Source organism: Lycium ferocissimum, chromosome 4 (genome assembly GCF_029784015.1).
Source record: "Lycium ferocissimum isolate CSIRO_LF1 chromosome 4, AGI_CSIRO_Lferr_CH_V1, whole genome shotgun sequence".
Classification (NCBI taxonomy): Eukaryota; Viridiplantae; Streptophyta; class Magnoliopsida; order Solanales; family Solanaceae; genus Lycium; species Lycium ferocissimum.
This window is the reverse complement of record NC_081345.1, coordinates 1,217,998-1,240,371: the sequence shown is the minus strand read 5'-3', so window position 1 is coordinate 1,240,371 and position 22,374 is coordinate 1,217,998. Positions and strand designations below refer to the sequence as shown.

The following is a 22,374-nucleotide window of genomic DNA, read 5'->3' as shown; positions in this document are numbered from 1 at the left end:
CCTTCGCGAAGATGAGCTATTGGAAACCTCCAAGATGAGGGCTTCATTAAGAAGTTCATTACCAAAAGATGATCTGTAATTAGTTAATTCCTACATTGTCTAATAACCAATGATGAAGCATAGTGCAAATTTTATTATTTCAAACTTAAGCATTATCACAAGTTCATTAGCTAAGCTGACTTTGTCATTGCGTCATGTTTTTCCATAGACAGTCCCTTGTCCTTTGATGACTAGAACCCTCTCAAGAGATTGAATTAACAAATACAAAAGACATTAGACCAATGCAATAATGATAAATTAATATCAAGGATGGATCTTTGTTCAGAGCTAAAAAGTGCATACCTTCTGAAAATCAATTCCTTCGTAGACAATATGACAATTTGATAGCTCCTTTATCTTTTCATCAATTGCCTAATAACAACAAAAGGAAAATACTGCAAGTCAATAGCCTCTCATTTGGGCATGAATGAAGCCTTACTCTGCAATACTGTAATAAGGGCCCCGATACGACTCCGTGTAACTAGTCAATCTCTTTGTCGCATAAAAAGGGAAAATATACTCGAAACAATAAAAATTATCTGCCACCTGGTTAGAATAATCAGAGCCAAACTAAATTCAACATTATAGCCTGGCGCTTTTATTAAAAAAAAAAAAAAAAAAAAAAAAAAAAGTTAACACCTTATTGCTACCAGTCCGTACAGCATATCAGGGGGAAAATGTGAGAAACTACCAAAAGCAAATGGTATAATTATGGTATTGTGCATATCAGCTTATTCCCTTTTTAATTCTCTAATACCATCCATGTTACAGAGGAAGAACTGTGTTATAATCTCTCTTTTTTTAATCCATGAATTAGCCGAACCACTAACTAAACGACCCAAGTGGTAGAGAAAATTCTCTCTCAGACAAACAACGCAATGGTACACTAACTTGTCTGAATGTCTCTACCAATCTAAAAAGAAACTATCTAAAGGTCTGTAAGTAATTCCTCCCCTATCATCCACTACTTCATCAGCAAAAGCAGGGATGTTGGAGAGGCTCATAAGGAAATCGGAGTTAGAGGTCTATAAGAGAAACAGCATAAACAATTGAAATTCAGATGACACCCTTCAACAATTTTTTATCAGAATTTTACAAGTCAAACTTATGGAAGCCTAGCCCAGTGAAAGCAAGCATCATGAAGCTAACATTTCAGTCTACCTGCCTTTGACGACGTATCATAGTAGATAAATCTGTATATGGAAGCTTTGGATCCATTTTGCATTCCATAAGGATTCCACCATCATAATCTTTAATATACCTGGATAAGAAATTAGCATAAATAGCTATAGAAAATAAAGGTAATTCAAAACATCAAAATGAACTTTGAGCCTTTCTCTTTTTTATTTCTTTTATTTTCTATTTTCCTTTTCTCTTTTTTTGGTTTGGGGCAGGTTAAGGAGATGTGGCGGAACAAGATAATAGAGTAGCCTAATAGAAGCATATTGAATTATGCCACAAAAATTACTTTCAGGAAATGGCATTTGCTCCATGTAAACTTACCCTTGCCAACGCTCCTTCTCTAAATAAATCTCTTTCGTGAATCCCTGCAAGCCATTGTAAGAAGTTAAATCATTGGAGAGAAAAGACTAAAGAATGATATAGCTTCCAAACAATCAAGATAGAAGATAACAAGTAAATCCCCAGATGTTGTCCATGATTATGTTAGATAGTTAATGTACATATGTTTATACTTAGTGTCCCACTTTGGACAAGTGTGTATGTACTCATTCTATCCATGTATATAAATAGATAGAAGCACAAAGCATATTAACTATGCATTCGCATTAACTCTTTTCGCGTGCTATATTTCTCAGGCATCAAAACTTTGGTGAGAAAATTTATCGTTGCGCAACATACCAGCGACTACGAGAAGAAGAAATCAATCACCGCACAATCTTTTACAGTGACCAGCGTTAACATTCTTTTCAGTTTGTGTGCACAAAAACCAATACCATTATAAGGTCGATCAGCCTCTGGCGAGCAAAAACCCGAAAGCAGCTCCCATCACGTGTCGTCATGCGCCGCCGATAGTGACGTCTCCGGCGAAGCTTCCAATACGAGTCTGCGCGTGGAGCATTTTCTGATCACCTTCAAAGCAGGTCTCTACTCCTTAGGGTTCGGCCATTCATTCCGCACCCACCCCCTTGCCAATTTTATCCCATTTCCGGTCACCTGAAACCTAATCCAAAGTCTCCAACAGCTTTTTCCAGTGATATCTCTCTTTTCCATCATCATCTGTGTTTCGGCTGCAGCTTATACTCTCTCCTTTCAATTTGCAGTAATTTCCAGAGACTCTCCGGCCACTTTCTAACAACCAGCAGTTCTCTAACCATTTTCAAGTAAGTTTTCCAGATTTCTTGGCTATATTTTGTGATTATTTGCTAATATTTGGTACGGAATCATCCAACCATGTCTTTCACATTTGATGCTTTTAGTTCCAAAAATATGGGAGTTGAAAATTCAAGTCTTATAATATATTGGAATCCTTACTTGAAAGTTCAAACTATTTGGGCTGATGCTCAATTATGTAGTCTCTGTGGCGATCTATTCATTCCGAGTTGATGCTTCGTTTCGTCCATTCCAAACATGTTATTCAGTTTGGGAAAAGGCTCCTACTTTATACACTAATGTCATATCTCGTTTGTAGGATGAGATTTCTCGGATGACAAACTTAAGGAAACATCAGTTGGATATGTCCTATTTGGGGGAGTAAAGCCAGTCATGGAGGAATTTGAGAAGTTGATGCCAGCCACTACTAGTGTTGAAAAGCAACAGGAGCAATGACATAAGACATTTCTAGTCCTTACCCTTGCTGGACTTCCTAGTGATCTTGATTCAGTGGGCGACCAAATTCTGGCTACTCCTACATTACTCCAGTGGTGAACTATTCTCTTGATTACTTCACCTTGCTACACCATCCGGTCACCACTGAGGTCTCATCACCAATTGTTGGCTCCTCTGTTCTTGTATCTCAGACAATGAAAAATTGGACATATCAGATTATGGAGAATCGAGGAGGAGGACGTTTTGAAGAATCTCAACCAAGTGTAGTTCTTGTAACAGGATTGGACACTCTCTTAGAAAGCGAAAGGTTGTCTGTGTCAGTTGGTGTTACATGTGTAAGGAAACAGGCGAGGATGTGGACCATCTTCTCTTACATTGCAGGCTAACCATGAGACTATGGTGGGATATGCTTAGGTGGTTTGGCACTCCTTGGGCAATGACAAAACTGTGAAAGAGTTGATGTTCAGTTGGAAAAGCGGGAGAAAGAAGAGAAGACGAAGGGCTTGGAACGTGGTCCCACTTGCTCTAATGTGGGTAGTTTAGAATGAGAGAAATATGAGAGCTTTTGAAGGTGTAGAGTCAAGTTTCTCTCAATTAAGGAGTAGTCTTCATTCCGTTATTTTCTTTTGGTGTGAACAGAAAGTTCCTAGTTGTATAGATGAGTGGGTGGAGTTTGTAGAGAATCATATCCTTTTGTAATTTCTTTACCTTTTGGTTTTTCCCTTGTAAATGGCTAACTTGGCCATGTTTATGAATGAAATACAAAATACATTTACTTGATTCAAAAAAAAAAAAACATTTATGTTATACTTTACATAGTCGACCACCCAAAATTTCTCATGTTGCTTAGACTCACAATGCAGAAAATCAAGGGTTTTCTTTATCTGAAGGGAAATATAATCCTTCTGTATCAGGCAAGTAAGCAAACATCTTAACAAGTAGCCTTTGTTGCTCAAACTGATACTCCTTTTGTTTGAAATTATGTTGTTTGTGTTTCACAATCTAATACCCTTGGACCATGAATCATTGACTCAAGCGTTTCTGATCATATTTCTGGTAATAAATCTCTGTTGTCTACTATTGTTTATTCAGAGTCTCTTCCCACTTTCACTTTAGCTAATGGATCCCAAACAAAAGCTATAGATGTTGGAGAAGCTAATGCCCTATCCTCTATCACTCTAAATTATGTTCTTAAAGGTGGAGCCAATAAGTCCTCCATTATAAATTTAACAAATAGCACTTTTGCAGAAGTCAACTAGATAAAACTTTATCACAATTTTCTTAAATATTATGCAACAACTTGAGGATCAATTATTTATGAGCCCATACTAATCTTCACCTGGTTCTTTTGTCCTAAAGTTCTCTTTTCAGAATAATGAGTAAAACATTGTAGGCATTGCAATAGCAATAATTGTCACACTTGATAAAGGAAATATAACATAAAAGGTGAAACGGAAACAATGAGGTAGGTAATGCCACTATTTTTAATCAGCTCCTGAACAATTTATAAGACTCATAAACAGAGTGCATTCACGTAAACATGAATTTGCTGAATTGACTGATCAAGTTTGCTGCAAATAATAATACCACACTAAAATAAGAACCAACGAAGTACCTGTTTGACAAAGTAACCAACGGCATTGTTATCAGCATATGTTAGAAAATGAGTCAGCCCATCCACATCGCGTGCATGCTGCTTTAAGTGATTCATCAGTCTGGTGCCATAACCCTTAACTTGTTCATCTGCTGTAATTGCACAAAAAGCTATCTCGCCAAACTTCTGGCTACAGCATCAACAAAAAGAACTGCGTCAACAATTTATAGATAAAACAAAATGTCACAGTTGAACATAAACTACACACTTCTTCCACGTTCTTTTTTTCTTCGGGACAAGATGTAAAATCAGCATATTATGGAATTAAAATCTACTTATTACTCCATCCAAAAAATATTAACTTTCTATTGTTCTTTTAAGAACAGTTGCAAAACACTATCAATTTCTTCCAATGGGAACCCTTTTCCTTTCAATATTGAAATCATTTTGGATATTAAACTATTAAGAAGTAATAGAAACATATTTTATTGTTATAATGTTTTAAACTAATCAAAAATCACATTTGCCGTTTGGACATGATTTCATCTCATGAGATGAAATCATCTTTGGACATGCAATTTGGATTTCTTAAGTGGCAGTTTTTTTTATAAACATAAAAGCCCCACAAGTTGTGAAAACCATAAAAAAAATTCCAATTCTCATACAATCTTACCAAATGAGTAAATCATAGTTCATAATAAAATTAATACGCTACTAGAAGGCCTTTCTAAAAAATACAACATCAATTGATCAAACTTTAGTTCAATAAAAAAGGAAAATTTAGCATGCATAGTAATGTAACTACTCTTTAATATGATCCTCCCACATGGTAAACATGATTGATAAATATATTTTACCAACTTGCAGATTAATATTTAATACAAATGGTTGGTAAACATGATTGGTAACTATATCTACCAACTTATGGGTCTTTTTTTACAAAATATAAACGTCTGGGTCAAATTTTACATTTATATTTTTTGAAATCATGATTTCAAATCCCAAATCATGCCTTTTTGGATGATTTGGGATTTCATCTCATGAAATGAAATCAAAGATGAAATCGCATGTCCAAACGCCTACTTAAAACAAACTCTTGGGCCCTGTTATCTTCTTCAACTCCACCCTCAACTACGGTGCCCGGTCACATTATGACAATATATTGGTACACGGGGAATAGGAGGTATAGGCTGCACGATTAACTTGTTAGAATTCATATGAAGCATTGAGTCCAATAAGATATAAATGGACTTAACCCCACTTTATGCAACTGTCCAGTAAGTATTGCTAAGTCCTCATTTATCAAAAGAAAAAAGTACTGATCAGTCGTCTACAAAGTACTTATAAATGCAACTGGAGTAAAATAAACTGCAAATTGATGAATACGAACCCAACTCCTGAAGGAAGAGACAACATGAAAACACCTATGATGGGATGAAAAGAAGTTCAGCATTTAATTACTGTTGGTCACTTTAAGCAGCAAAATGCAAAACCATCTTTACAATCAGGAAAAACATATTCTGTTGGATGAAATGAAGCACACAATGACTCCAGTCTCTTGCTGTATGAGTAGAATAATAAAAAGAAGAAAACAATTACCTGGCATATGGACGATATGTTATACCACCAACCACCAGATTACGTCTGATGACCATGACCGACTTATGGTTTCTGTAACAAGCAGAAATGAAAAAGAGACTTAAGAATACTTTTCAAAAACTACAAATCACGAGCTATTAGGTATGAAGAAAAGCTGTAGAAGGTCACCATGAACATTTTCTGCTTCTCTTTCTTTTGTTTCTCCTTTTTTTTTTTTTTTGGGTGATAAAGCAAAAACTTAATGAATGCAGGTGAATGACCCCTATGTAGAAATTGCATAGAAAAGAGCCTATACAGAAATATTATTCTCTATAAACAGCAGCAATCATCTACACTAACCAGGAGTCCAGGACCGTTAGTACTTTAAAATTATACACCCGAAAGACAAGATGGCACTCTGATATGCACAAAGGAGTTCTCCACATACTTAACTTACTCCCACCTCTGACAGAATATCCTTGAATTCTTAATATAAAAAGTTATTTGTCGAAACTCTCTAACTCCTTTCTCTCCACATTGTCCATATGATTGTCAAAGGAGCGACCCCAAACTCTCCTCCTCCTCTTCCTTCCACTTTCCGAACTTCAAACAAAATCTCGCCAGTAGCCAGCACTACCATTTAATACTAAATAAGTTCCAAACTCTACTCCACAATGATGTGCCTCCTTGGAGTGAAGTCGCAACTAATTCAAGTCTTCACCAAACCTCCTATGTATCTTATGTAGTATAAGTGATTCACGTCGTCGCCAAACCTCCTATGTATGTAGCACATACATAAGATACGAGTATTCTTCCTCTTTCACATGTTCTTGGCAACAAGGATGGTCCAACACACGGCCAGCAGACCAAAAGAAGCATACTTTTCCAGGGTAGAACCAACTATCATGCGCAGAATTAAAAAGCTATAAGCGAATAGGAGAACCCACTCCACATTGTTGTAGGTCTTCTCCGATTCACATAGAATCCCCGGCTTCCTTTCTTCCTTCTAGAGTCGACCACTTCATTATCCATCAGATCCATGCCACAAGTGCGTTCTAAGAGGTAGACATTGTATCCTTCAACACCTTCTTTGGTTTGTTGGGAAGCACCTCAGAAATTATCTGATAAACGCTTTTGTCCACACTAATAGGCCTATATTCCTTCATGTTCGTTGCTCCCCACCTTTTCGGCACAATGGTAAGGCTTCATTCATACTCACTAGCTTCTTGAAATACAACTATGGCTTCCATCATGTCTCCCTTAATTGTGATCTAACATTGTTGGAGTAAAGCCCGTGTGAATACATTTGGTGTAGGGGCCTTATCTCCAGCACAACTCTCCACTGCCTCTTACGCCTCCACTTCCCCAATAGCCCTCATTACTCCCTCTTACACCTCCACTTCCCCCATAGCCCTCGTCAGTCCCTCTTTTTCTCTCCTATTTGATTGAACACTATCTCTCCCATCTCAGGTTTCCGACTCACCTCCTCCCCATACAAATGTTCATAAAATACACAACGGCTCCTTTTACCTTCTCAACTGCTGCATTCACCTCCATTGACTCTATAAGTTCCTACTCTAATTTTCTATTGCTACCTTATGAAAAGATTTAAGTATTTGAGTCTCGTGTTTCAACCACAACTCTGTCGATTTTTCTCTCCAGTAGATCTTTGGAGCTATTGCTTCTGTCGCTTACTCCCTCTCTTTTCCTTTCCTCTAACACCTTCACTCCTCCTGCTCTCTCCACCTCCCCGTAGCACTAGATTGATACATATTTTAATTTTTCATGATGAAGAGAAAATTGACAATGAGCATTCACATATATCATTATTTACAAAACACAGCCTGAGCCACGTCAAGATAAATAAAAAAATCTAAATACTAAAAGAACATTTCAAGATTCACACCTGTCCATCACAAGACGAACAATATATTCCTTAGGCATGTTCGGGAGTTGCCTTGCAAATATATTCTTCAATCCTATTAACCTGGGAAGAACATTTAGCAATTATTGGTAGCCTAATAAATGGCCTGCGTAAACATTACGTAACATTTAACAACATAAGATAAATACAGATACCAAATCATATGATCATCAACACCATCGTTTGAAACACATACAAACTTGAGTCTTCCTGATTCCTCCTGCAAAATGTTAAAATTTACTTTGATTGTAGATGAATGGGAAAAAGTCTACAAATAAAGATTTAGAATGTCCTGGCGACCCATATCCAAAAACTTTGGTGCCCAAGTTTAGGGTTTTAGTTACTTATTCATAATAAACAGCTCAAACAGAATGCATCCTTTGCATTCTATCTGCTCAATGTGTCCTATAGAAAATGGCAGGTATCACTTCACAATTCAACAAACAGGACATAGAAGCTACTGAAAGATTATTTTCTGGATCATTTACCTGTGTTTGAAAAATATTTTACTTAAATAATGCTCCCTCCGTCTCAATTTCCAATTTATATGACATTCTTTCCTTTTTAGTCAGTCCCAACACCTTTCTATATTTAAAAATAATTTAACTTTAAAATTCTCATTTTACCATTAATGAAGTGATTTTTAGCCACAAAAATTTCTTTGGCTTAGTTTAGACCACAAGATTCAAAAGTCTTTCATTCTTTTTTAAATTTCATAGCCGGTCAAACATTGGGACAGAATAGGGATGGAGGGAGTGCATTTTTCAGAAAACATTTTCAGTCATAATAAATACAACAGAATTGGAAAATGAAGTGTGAAAAGTATTACCTCTCTCTTTAAGGTCTCTTCCCTTGCAGTATAAGCACCACTAGTCTGTAAATTGTCAGTAAAAATATTCTTCATACTCTCCTCCTTGACCACCGCCCCTCCTGTAACAGTAGCACTAGCTGCTGTAGGTGTGGCAACATTACCCTCTTTCACTACCTCCTCAATCTTCACCGCCTCACTCTTAATCTTACTATGACTATTCCTCCTCCCACTACTAGTATTCTCCAACCTCGACGCAGTGAAATTCCTCATAGCATCATAATTATCTTCCTCCTCATCATCACCAACCACCTCTTCCGAATCATCTTCGGAATCCGAATCAGCACCGCCACCACGGGCACTGATGCTCTCTAGGTCATCGTTAGAGGTGAGAGCACCGTCACGCGTGTCGGAGAAGGAAGAGGGGAAAGGAGGCGCGTGCTCATCAGATGCAGCCATCTTGCGTTTGTGGATGGAAGAAGTTGCTGAGGCAGAAGCAGAATGTGAAGGTGATGGAGACTGTGAACTCCGAGATCGACCCGTCAACTGACCCTCCATTTCAAACTATGATGATTCTAACAAATTTTGAAATTCACGGAGTAGGCTTTCTGCTTGAATTATTAAGTTTTAAAAAGAAAATGACTTTTCTTCTATATATATATTTATAAAGGAGGGACGAACACAGCAGTCCCTCCTTGTACCCATCGCTTTTTAAATTGTACCCACAGTGAATATTTGTATCAAAAGTTGTATAACTTGTACACTTTATTCAATAATTTTTATATCCCACGTAGACATATGTCATAATACTTAATATTTATTCTTTTCTTATGTATAGACATATGCACTTCAAATTTAATTCACTATCATATTTATTTTCGCTGTACACTTTTACTTGTTCACTTTTGACTTTTAGTGTCCTAGATGAATATTTATTCTCTTCTCAGTGTTCTAGATGAATATTTATTCTCTTCTCATGTATAGACATATGCAGTTCAATTTTAATTCTCCTACATAAATTTATTTCCTCCATCCACTTTTACTTGTTCACTTTTGGCTTTTTACATTCTTATCGAAAAAAGTACCAAAAGCTATATAACTAGTACACTTTATTCAATTATTTTTATATCACATATAGACATATGTCATAATACTTAATATTTATTTCCTTCTCATGTATAGACGTATGCACTTCAAATTTAATTCTCCGACATATTTATTTTCTCCGTGCACTTTTACTTGTTCACTTTTAACTTTTCATGTTCGAGCCGAATATTTATTCTCTTCTCATGTATAGACATATGCAGTTCAATTTTAATTCTCCTACACAAATTTATTTCCTCCATGCACTTTTACTTATTCACTTTTGACTTTTTACATTTTTCTATTATATATAAGTCCCTTAAAGGACGAACACAAATTTAAACAAATGTACCAAAAGCTTCACGATTGTACCCGCAATGAATGTTTATACCATAAGCTATATAACTTGTACACTTTACCCAACTATTTTCGTATCTCACGTGGACATTTCTAATATGTCATAATACTTAATATTTATTCATTTCTCAAGTATAGAAGTATGCACTTCAATTTGAATTCTCCGACACATGTATTTTCTCCGTGTAGTTTTACTTGTTCACTTTTGACTTTTCACGTTTTTGCCGAGTATTTATTCTCTTCTCATGTATAGGCATATGCAGTTCAATTTTAATTTTCTTACACAAATTTATTTCCTCCGTGCACTTTTACTTGTTCACTTTTGACTTTTCACGTTCTTTAAGAATTAGTAAATCCCACGTGGATGTATGTCATAGTACTGAATATTTATTTTCTTCTCATGTATACACGCATTCACTTCAATTTTAATTCTCCGACACATATTTATTTCCTCCGTGCACTTTTACTTGTTCACTTTTGACTTTTCACGTTTTTGCTGAATATTTATTTTCTTCTCATGTATACATATATGCACTTCAATTTTAAAGGGACAAACACAGCTTTAAACAGCTGTACTAAAAGCTTCACAGATTGTACCCGCAATGAATGCTTATACCATAAGCTATATAAATTGTACACTTTACCCAACTATTTTCCTATCTCACGTGGACATTTCTAATATGTCATAATACTTAATATTTATTCCATCGACGTATGCACTTTAATTTTAATTCCCCGACACATTTATTTGCTCCGTGCACTTTTACTTGTTCACTCTTGACTTTTCGCGTTCTTGAAAAATATAATATGTGTGTGTCCAAATTACTTGTTCATTTATAAAACCAAAATAAAATTAACCCTTTCTAATAAATTTCTTGAAAATAGTCTATTCGAGAGAGACTATGACAAATGTCTAAGTGGGATAAAAAAGTAGTTGGTTAAAGTGTACACTTTATATAACTTTTAGTGCAAATTTGCATTACTATTGTTCGTCATCTTTTCACGTTTATAGTATTAAGATTGAAGGAAAACCCATTTTCCTTCTTTGTCTATACTTTACTTATCTTACTCTCCTTTGCATTCTCTGATTATTGTTTCTTTACATTTATAAAGTGTATTACTTTATATTTTCATTTCGGAATTAAAATTTGATGATTTACGATATAACATATTACATTTCTAATATGTCATATAATATTTATTCCATAGACGTATGCACTTCAATTTTAATTATCCGATACATTTATTTCCTCATATTTTTTAATTAATTTAATAAAAATATTTTATTAGTTTTGCTTTTAAAAAATCCAATATATACAACAATGGTTCTTATGTTTAAATCTGAATGTGCTTAATTGATTGAGATGGATATCAACTTTTCGGTATACATATAAGATATTAAACAATTTAAAAGAAAAAAATCTAAAATCAAAATATTAATTTTCCCTCACCTTCTTACTAATTTTCTTTTTCACATTGATGAACAACTTTCATTATCATGACTATGACAAATTTTTAAAAATTATTTACAAAATAAAAACCTTAAAGACATGCTAATTAAAGTGAATAAACATGTTCGGTGCACGGGCATATATGGCTAGTTTTAACTAGACATATAAAATTAATCGGTTTAGCTGAATAATCTGCTTCTTAAAAAGTAAATACGCTTTTCTATAAAATATAAAATTAGTTTCTCACGACACGTGTATGCTGAATCATATAGTACATATTTTTAAAAAATAAAATTAATATAATTTAAAAAATTACATAAATAGTTGTACATGAAAGGATAAAGTATGGGTTTCTACTTAACTCAAACAACATAACATGAATATGGTGCGTGCAGTGCTAAGTAGTTTTTTTTTTTTTTCTTTTTTTCCATCCGGTGTCGGATATTCACATAGAGGGGCTGACAATTCGAAATAATTTTGTGTAACTTCCACTAAAGACGAAGGTGCTCTTTATCAGAGTTTTTTTAATTCCCAGAGCTCGAATCTCAGACTTCTAATTAGGGTTGGAGGGATTCTATCCATCTCACAACCACCCTTGACGGTAAGCAAAAATAATGTTAACATAGCTTGACATGTCCTGTTTCTGTTCTCATGGTTAAAGTATTCCCCAAATATAATTACTAAGATACATATTATAGAAGTGTAACATAATTTACCATCCTTTAAGTTTATACCGTTGTAACATTTATATTTTTCTTTTAGGTTTAATATTATATGTTCCTGTTATTTTAAAACTATGCTTGTAAGCTTACTTTCCGCAATCAACTTGCTACATTTTTCACACATGTTGTTGGTAATATACTTAATTTTTTTCTATCTATCATAAACATTAAGTAAGATTTTTATAATTAAATTACAGTCTTGAACATTAAAACTGCAGTTATTTACTGAAAGTTTCTATTGTCTATACATGTTGTCAGTAATATACTGAATTTTTTTCTGTCCTTGTATCATAAACATTAAGTAAGATTTTTATAATTAAATTACAGTGTTGAATATTAAAACTTGATAGTTCCAAGTGCATTCGTATTTTAATGATTATTAAACTATTTCAGAACCAGATAGAGACCTGGTCTGTAAGCTGCTCTCTGTACCCCTTGCGCTGTCGGCTAAGACAACTGTAAAGCCGAGCCACTTGCTGCACAAACGTACAGCAGTGAGCTGGCCCATGCTTTAGGTCAAATTTGAAGAGTGGTCTCTTTTCACCCCACATGCTCCCACTATATATACAACATGATGGCAACACATTGAGTAGACTTGAAAAAACTAATCCAAATTGTGCAAAATCTGCCGACGCCAAGTTTCTCAAGATCTCTCAAGAACAAAGCCATCTACAGGCTGAAGAACCTGATCCAGACACAAGATATATCTATGTTCTTTAGGTTGTTGTATGTTGTTGTTTGTTTGTGCTTTAACTTGTAAACATACTCTTCTCTTATAAGAAGTAGTTGTAGGTATTTCAAATTCTTAGTAGTTGTTAGGCAGTTTACCTTTCAATCTATTAAGTGGTACCCTTGGCTAGTGTGTAGTCTAAGGAGTATTAGTTGGGTTTAGCGTAGTTAACCTTAGTGTCCTTGGCTAGAGTTAGTCAAGTGGAGGTGTTTGCAATCGGTGTATTGCAAAGGTTGAGGGACCAAAGTGTGAGTTAGTTCATAGGTTGCTACTATTGTAAGGTGGCCGAGAGATTAATGGGAGTTAGTTCCTAGCTTACAATAGGTTGTAATCTGAAGTTGCTCGTGTAGTGGAGTTGAAATCCTACTGGGGTAGGTCGTGGTTTTTAATCCCTTGAGCAAGGAGTTTTCCATGGTAACATCCTGTGTCCTTTACATACTGCACTGCATAAGCGAACTGGTACACAACCAGGTCCCTCATATTCTGTTTGGTGGACACATATCTTGTATCAATTGGTATCAGACCAGGTGCTTTATAAAAATGTTAACACCTAGAAAGAATCTGATAAATGGCAGCCCCACCAAATATAGAAGAAGGAATGTCAAAGTAAAGGGCTCTATTCTCTCTCCTCCCATGCAAACCCTAGTTTGAAAACCCTAAAATTTCTATGGCCCGCCATCGCGCCGGCCGCCGCTGGTGGTTGGCCGCCGCTCTGGCGGTTGGTCGGCTTCTCTCTTTATGACTTCCCTCCTCTCTCTATGTCCAGCAATCCTCAACATCCAAAACCAAAGAACTATTACAAACAATGAACCAAAATATCTCCATACTCTTATGCATGAAACTGTTGAAACTCCCATGCAGACGTGTGAACCTATCCCTATGAAGAAGGTGGAGATTATAGATGGAAAACACGTTATTAGATGGTCCTCCTCTGAAGTCTTACGAATGGAGATGATTGAAAACCTACAAAATGCCATAATTGGTAAGTTTTCGTATGGATGGCCCGAGTTAGATAAACTGAGAACTATTATACCTCAATAGTGTAGTGCAAAGGGCAACTATCGTGTAGGTTTCTTGAGAGATAGACATATATTAATAAGATATGATTTAAGAGAGGATTTTATTCCTATCTCATCAAAAAGTGTTTTTTGGTTGAAATCAAAGGATGGTCACTCTTATCAAATGAGACCTTTGATTTATGATTCTAAGTTTAGTATTGAAAGAAGACTTCAATCGTTATGGCTCGGATCTCGCTTTCCAAACCTTCTTCCTACCTTTTGTCAAGGAATCTTTATTTACATTGGCTTCACTGGTAATAACCAATCCAACTTGATGTCAGCATTATCAATAAAACTAGGCCAAATAGTGCAAGAGGAAAGCGCAAGTAGATTTGCTCATGTATTTGCCTAAGTTTGTGTGGATGGAGATCAAGATGATGTTACAAAGGATATCGAGTCTATTCAAGTTAATATTCAGTATGACTATCTACTAAAGTATTGACAAAGTGTTTGTCACAAAGTCATTCAAATGATGATTGTTGGTGCTTCATCCAGATCAGCACTACAAAACGGCAGAAGAGAAAGAAAGAAAGTTAAGTTCAAAACAATGGAAAGGCTATAGTTGTAGCAGAGGAACCTAGAACAAGCAAACAAGGGAACTTCCAACGAAGAAGATATAGAGGTTATAAGGGGTGGAAACAGCCAGTGCAACAATATCTACCAAAAATTTTATCTAGTGGTATTGTGGTAACATATCCTGGAAACAAAGGACAGAACAAGAACAAAGTGATTCCAACTAGGAAGGATGATGGAAACAAAGAAATTACTGTGTCAAACAAATTTGAGTTCTTGAACCAAGGAGTTGATGATACTAAAGTTAGTAAGTTGAACAAGGGCAATAAAAGTACTGTGGAGAATGTGGTAGAAGATGATGTTTCTGTAGAGCAAAGGGTTGCAGTTGTAATTGTTGATGATATGAAGGATCATAGTCAAGTTAATATTGTGCATGATGGTGTAGAAGCTGCAATTTGTCTCGAGAATAAAGACGAGGCTAAGAATAGGATCATATCTCTCAAGAGGGTGAAATTGATGATAATAAAATAAGGTGGACGGCAAAGCAGAATTTCGTGAGAATATTGATTATGATTCAAAAGAGGCTCATGACTATCAAAAACAGGAGAACAATGAGAATAACATTGGGGTGGTGGAATTCACTGAGCAACAAGAGATGTAGTTAATATCTGATGATGTGCATGAGTCTACAGTGGTACATGGAAGTATTGATGAAGATCCTAATATTGTAGAAGAGATATCAACCCATAGACCAATATGGGGGCAAAGATGATAATAGTTGATCGAATAAAGGTGTTTTGGAAGTTTTGCATGACCCTGGTGATGGGGTGTATAATTTGGTTAATAAGGATCAAGTACAAGTTAACAAAGATACCAAAGACTTAGAAAAATGTATGGTCAAAGAACTGAAAGAGTAAGATAGGGTGTTAGAGATGAAGAGGAGGATATTCCTCAAAATTCCGATGTACTTAACGAGTGCATCATGATATTAAGGAGGTCTCTGGGTTTCCTAGAGAATCGATTTCGAATGTATTCAAGCCGGTAATCAATGTGAATGAAGTTTCTAATGAGGAAGTTCAAGGTGAAATTGGAAAGTATTCAATTAGCTTAGAAAATGATGGTAAAATGGTTATTGGTTGCTTTCCAAGTAAGAATGTTTATATGGATCACGAGGCTTCTGCTCATGATCTAATTCTGAATGATAATTCTAATGTTATACCTTCACAGAAGAAATCTTCTCCTAACAAAGAATTGCATGATCTGGTGTCACATAACCTGCAGGATTTGGAGAATAAATGTTGTTTTACTGATTTGCAAGATACAATCAGTTCAAATGTCAAGCAAGCTGAGAGTTATCTAATTTTGGAGGAGTGTGTAGGATCAAATGAGAATTCTAAAGGAAATAATAAAGGGAGGAAAGGCAAGCCTGATGTTGAATTGGTGGTTACTAGATCAACTTCTAAAAGAAACACAAAGCGCAAGTAAGAAAAAAACGGAGAACAACCATCCAAAGATTCTCCCAAAGCAGGGTGCAAGTTCTAAAGTAAGTTCCTAATGATGAAGTCATTCTTTTGGAACATAAGATCCGTGAATACTCGAAGGCTTTCATAGAGTTAGATGTTGCATAGACATCATAAATTCTTCCTGATAGCATTCATGGAGCCTTTTCAAGATTCTAGATACATTGACAAATATAAAAGGAGATTGGGTATGCAGGTGGCTGGCTTTAACAACAATGGTAAAATCTGATTTTTTGTTAAAGATGGCACTGAGATGGAAGTATTGATAAACTCTCGCTCACATTGTGTTACTCAAGCTTACTTTCCTCGACAAGGGCAAAATGTTAATCACTACCTTAGTGTATGCAAAGTGTGATGTCGTGGATAGATTGGAACTCGGGGATAATATCTACTCTTATCAAGCAAAGATGTGAATGCTCCATGGTTGGTAGGTGGAGATTTCAATGTCATTTTACATGAAGAAGAGAAAATAGGTGGTTTGTCGTTCATCAAATCGAGATTGAAGATTTTGCATTTTGCAAAAACTCTTGTGACTGCGCAGATATTGACTTTAGTGGGCGGTCCCTTTACTTGGTGGAATGGTGGAGAGCTGGGAAGATTGCATATTCAAAAGATTGGACAGATTTTAGTCAATAATCTTGCAAGAATGGTTTGGTAATCTACAAATGGAGCATTTATCCAAATCGGATCGATCATGCACCTCTTTTTGCTTACGCTAGAGAACAAGTTCGAATTCTCCAAGCCTTTCGTATTTCTAAAATTTTGAGTAGATCATGAATCTTTCTTGTACAGTGGAGCAAACATTGGAGTACCGAGTTTGTGGGAGATGCTTTTATTACTTTCAAGTTGAAAATGCATTAAGATGAAAGTCGCTCTATTAGTATGGAGTAAAGAGACTTTTGGTGATATCTTTAAGCAATTAACTATTAGAGAGGATATTGTTAAGATCAAAGAGCAGCTGTTTGAAGAGGATCCCTCTGAAGTTAATAGAATGGTGTTGCAACAAGCTCAAGATGAATTCAAAAGATATATGCATTTTGAAGAAGAGTTTTGGAAACAAAAGGCTGGTGTTAAATGGCAATCAGAAGGACATAGAAATACAAGGTTTTTTCACGCATAAACTTGGTAAATGGAAGAAGGAAGAGAATGCAACTTCATAGAATACAGAATGATGAAGGTGCATGTTGAAAGATAAGGGATCGATTTCAAAGAACGGCCTATAGATTTCTATCAAGAATAATTCTCCGAGCCAACATCATCGACTACGATTCTGTGAGCATGTGTAGGAAGTTATTACTCAGGATCAAAATGAGTTATTATATTCTATGCCATCTTTGGAGGAAGTGCATAAAGTTGTATTTGAGTTAGCAGGTGATAGTGCATGTGGCCCTGATGGTTTATCAGGAATCTTCTATCAGAAATGTTAGGACATTGTTGGTGCAGATGTATACAATGTAGTTAAGGCTTTCTTTGATGGTCAAACTCTTCCAAAATCTATCACTCACACTAACTTGGTGTTATTACCAAAGAAGGAAATTATTAACAATTTTTCTGATCTCAGTCCCATCAGTTTAAGCAACTTCATCAACAAGATCATTACTAGAGTGATTCATGACAGATTGGAATCTATTCTGCCTTTCTTAATCTCTCAGAACCAATCTGGTTTTGTAAAAGGAAGGAATATTATAGAAAATGTGTTAGTTAATCAAGAGGTTGTCACAGATATTAGAAAGAGGGGAAGGCCAAAGAAATGTGATCCTCAAACTAGACATGGCAAAGGCATATGATAGGGTCTCTTGGAAGTATTTGATTCAAAGTTAAGAAGGATGGGATTTTCGTATGTGTTTGTGGATATGATTTGGAGAATCCTAGCTTTATTCAATCCTCATTAATGGTCAGGCTACTGGTTTCTTTCATTCTACAAGGGGAGTAAAGCAATGTGATCACTATCACCTGCTTTGTTCATTTTGGCTGCTCAAGTATTATCAAGAGCTTTAAATAGCTTGTTTGATGAAAGGATGTACGGGGGTTGTGGATTGCCTAAATGGAGCTTTTAATACGAATCATTTGTCATATGTCGCACATGACACAATAGTTTTGCCTCTCGCCGACAAATGGTCACTTCAAAGGATTGGGAAGATTCCGCATGAGTATGAAACTGTCATCAAAAGATTAATGTTCATAAGAAAGTGCTTTCTACATGTATAAGAAAATATCTAGTGAATTGCGGCATGAAGTCCAAACTAGATCATAGGATTTTTCAAGAGGTGAATTTCCTTTTACCTACCTTGGATGTCCAGTGTTTCATGCAAGAAAACAGAAGATATTCTATAGAGATGTGATAAAGGAAGTTAGAGATAAATTGCAAGCATGGAAAGGAAAATTACTGTCATTTGGTGGCAAAGCTGTACTGATTAATAGTGTGCTGCAAAGCATTCCTGTATATCTGTTATCAACAATGGTTCCTCCCAAATGTGTCATCAAAGAGTTGCATAAAATGTTTAATAGATTTTTCTGCAAACAAAGGAAGATGGTAGATGTAAACATTGGTCTGAATGGAACAAATTGTGTTATCCCAAAGTGGAAGGTGGTTTAGGATTCAAATCATTGAATGATATTTCAAAAGCTCTTTTCTCAAAGCTTTGGCGGAGGTTTAGAACAAGTAACTCTTAATGGTCAATTTTATGTGGAATAAATACTGTAAGAAGGTTAGACTAACTCTTGTTCAATGGAAGGGTGGTACTCAGACATGGAGGCATATGTTAGGAAAATTTCAGGACTGATATGGAGCATCATATCTCGTGGAGCTCATCAAGGTTCTACATCATTATGGCATGATAACCGGTCAAGATAGGTGCTTTGAATGACCAACTTCAGCTTTCAAGCTTACAAGGATGACGTGCAGTAGAAAATCAAGAAATAATGGAAGGAGATCATTGGGATATGATAAAAGTACAACATTTGTTTTGTGATGAAATGGTGCAGCTTATCAATAATAAGCTTGGAAATTTGACTGAACCTCAGGAATTTGACAAACCTCATTGGATGCTTACTAGTTCTGGTAAATTCACAGTAAGTAGTGCATGGGAGTACATAAGGCAAGAAAGGCAGGTTTCCTCTTTTTGTTCAAGGTTTTGGATCAAAGGTATGCCCTTTAAAATATCTCTTCTCATTTGGAGAGTTTGGTTTTACAAGTTACCTGTTGATGAGGTATTGCAAAGTATGACTATCTCTGTAGCTTCAAGATGCTGTTGTTGTTACAATCATCAAGAAACAATGGATCATTTATTCTTAACTGGTCCATTTGCTATGAAAGTTTGGAAATATTATTGTGATGCAAAATGGAATTTAAGGACCTCTAATTCAAGTTAAACATGCAATCCCGAAATGGTGGAACACTCCCCCGTTAAAGCTAATTTGAAGACATATCAAGCGAGCCTCCAGCTTTCATTTGTAAGTAACTTTGGAAGGGTAGAAATACAAGGAGGCATGGAGGTACTATCACTGTGAACAAGGTTATATATGAGATCAACAGAGGTATATTGTTATTGGCACAAAGCCTATTTCCTGGGATGAAAGCTTCAAAGGTGGCCTTTTCTTTGTGCGATTTAGAGAATCCGAGAAAGACAAGCCACAACGAAGCAACCTGGTTACCACCAGAAAGGGGGAAGTACAAGTGCACTGATGGTGCCTCAAGGGGTAATCCAGGCCCAAGTTCAGCAGCTTTTACGCATTAGAGATCATAATGGAGATTTAGTGTATGCAGCAGGGAAAAGATTGGAGGATACTACTAATGTAATAGCCGCCAGCTTTAATTGAAGATGGAATACAATATTGTGTAGAAACATCGCCTACTACCTTTGATAGTAGAAACTGATTCTTTAACAATGCAGAAGATATTAGATGGACTATGGGAAGTGCCATGGAGGATATCATTGGTAGTTAAAAGAATTCAAAGGCTGAGAGAAGGAAAGCAGATTGGTGTGGATCATGTGCTAAGAGAAGGAAACAGCCTGGCAAATTTTTTCATTAACCTTGTTTTTGATTTTGTAGTACCTACGCAGCTTCATAATTTTCGAGAAGTTCCATCAACAGAAAAAGATAATCAACATGGAAAAGACTCAAACTCCAAACATTAGAATAAGAACAAAGGATCGGTTTGAAAAATTAGGAGGGGAATAAACTAAACATAGTGCGCGTGTGTGGTATTAATGTTATGTTCAATCTGCGAAGGATGTACTATATATCTAGTCAAGTTGTTTATTATACTAATATTGGATTGATTTGGGGAGTCAAGGCAATGATCAAGCATCGTTATAACGGATACAAGTATACTACACATAAGGTGTATCACTAGACAAGTTGCAATCATCTTGATGGATCAAAGATGCTAGAGGAATTTTCACCTACGCAGTACCTCGTGTTGATCTATGAGCTTGGTTTATATGGGCGAAGTGCAAAAGTCCTATAAAAACTCTACTAGGAAGAGGCTTATTATAACCAAAAGCCCGAAGTTCTACTTCATGAGTTCTTGATTCATTCCATCCTCAAGGGGACTTGCAGATGAAATGATGCAAGACAAGGCCTGGAACTAGTTGGTTTTCTTCTTGTGGTGTTATTAGGATTAGCATAGTTTTGGCATTTCTATTTTCTGAGATTTTTCTTTCTTTTTTAATAAATTTCCACCTTTTATGGTGGCTTTAATTAAAAAAAAAAGAAAAAAAAAAGGAATGTCTTTCACCAGGCTATCCAGATTTAACGAAAAATATTATGGCAGGTGGAAGACAAGAATGCACGACTTCATCATGGTCGAAGATTCAGAGCTTGGGATACACATTCGATGGTCCTTTATATCCCAATTCACATAAGTGAAGACGTGTAAAGACCATCACAAAACAAGAAAACAATACAATGAGGCTGACAGGAAGAAAGTGGAGAAGAACTATAAAGCTAAGAAGATTCCTATGTGTGGAATAAGACAGATGAGTACAATTGAGTCTCAGCTTATTCATCAAAGAAAAGAGATCTCGAGAAGTCGCTCCCAACCGGCTCATGAAAGAACTACTCGTAAAAACCTCCAAGATCGACATGCTTGCCAATTTGTACGAGATGTTCAAAATGAAAGAGAGTGAATCTATCCATGAGATATACACACTCGCATTCACCTCCATAATCAATAAGCTCCACTCTCTCGAAGCTATCACAACTACCAAGCCGGTAAGGAAGATGCTTGCGGTAATTATTCACCTTCTGGGATAGCAAGGTAAATGCCATCTCCGGTCAAAGATTCGGATTCGGTTGATTGTCGATGAGCTTATCGGAAACCTCAAGACGATGAAAGGATGAAGATGACCATGAAGAAGGCGAAAAGTTAATGAAAGCAAAAGGCTTATAAGAGCCGGTTCTCAAAGCCGGAAGGGAGATTCCAAAGCGATGATGACTCCAAATGGCCTATCTCACACCGAGGTTCACAAGATGATAAAGAAAATGCACGTTCTCAAAATAGAAAAAAACCCCGCCAAACAGTACTCCTCACAAAAAAGTGGAACCCGGTCATTTCTTCATGAAGGATTGTCCTCAAACTAGGCAGATACCAGGACAGAATCAAAAAGGAACTGTGTCCCCGACAAATAAGTTTTAGAAAGAAAGAGTCGGGCCGATGTAGATACAGGCGAAACAAGAACTCGCAACTGTGGACTCCCTCAGAGTCTGAGGATGAAAATGACACATGGGACTTGTCCATGATGGCTTTTGAAGATGAAGCAACTGAGCGTAAGTCAGACTTGGCACTCATGGTTGAATCTGACACAAGTGATGTTGATCATGAGAACAAAGAGGTAAATTTCTTCGATATAAAGAAAACCTGAGAGATTGTTCTAAGAAAAAACTCATATCATTGTCAAGTATGTTAATTGATGCCGAATCTTGCTCTTGATGAAATAAAACTGGATAAGGAAGACCTGTGCGTGATAACAAAAGAAATGAAGAAACAGGTGTTTGAGACAAACCAACAAAATATCCTGTTAGAATGTCAAGTAAGAAAAGAGATGGAAACCTCCTCCAAAATATGAGCATCACCTAGACTTCTTTATAGCTCGTTTAACTAAGGAAAGTAAAGCAAAGTCTTACCGCCGAAATTGAGAAAAACAAAATCGCTAAGAAAAAGATCTGAAGTTGTGCTAAGTTCGACCTTAAGAAATCCTCAAAGGG

General features: G+C 36.1%; 1 protein-coding gene across 1 annotated transcript; it reads right to left on the bottom strand.

Moving 5' to 3' along the window:
* Positions 1–262: 262 nt before the first annotated feature.
* LOC132051453 (histone acetyltransferase GCN5) lies at positions 263–9,380 on the bottom strand. The gene is made up of 8 exons (XM_059442513.1): positions 8,752–9,380; positions 8,078–8,142; positions 7,905–7,985; positions 6,020–6,091; positions 4,442–4,610; positions 1,543–1,586; positions 1,201–1,300; positions 263–411 (listed from the first exon to the last, which is right to left on the bottom strand). Exons 1-8 carry the CDS (start codon positions 9,286–9,288, stop codon positions 328–330), a joined length of 1,152 nt encoding a protein of 383 aa, XP_059298496.1. The 5' UTR covers positions 9,289–9,380; the 3' UTR covers positions 263–327.
* Positions 9,381–22,374: the final 12,994 nt, after the last annotated feature.

Excerpts from the sequence above, each read along its gene's own strand:
- LOC132051453 (XM_059442513.1), bottom strand. The coding sequence starts at position 9,288 with ATGGAGGGTCAGTTGACGGGTCGATCTCGGAGTTCACAGTCTCCATCA. Across the intron at positions 4,611-6,019 it reads ACATATCGTCCATATGCCAG|CCAGAAGTTTGGCGAGATAG; the intron begins GTAATTGTTTTC and ends TTGATGCTGTAG. Across the intron at positions 412-1,200 it reads TGATACGTCGTCAAAGGCAG|GCAATTGATGAAAAGATAAA; the intron begins GTAGACTGAAAT and ends TGTTGTTATTAG.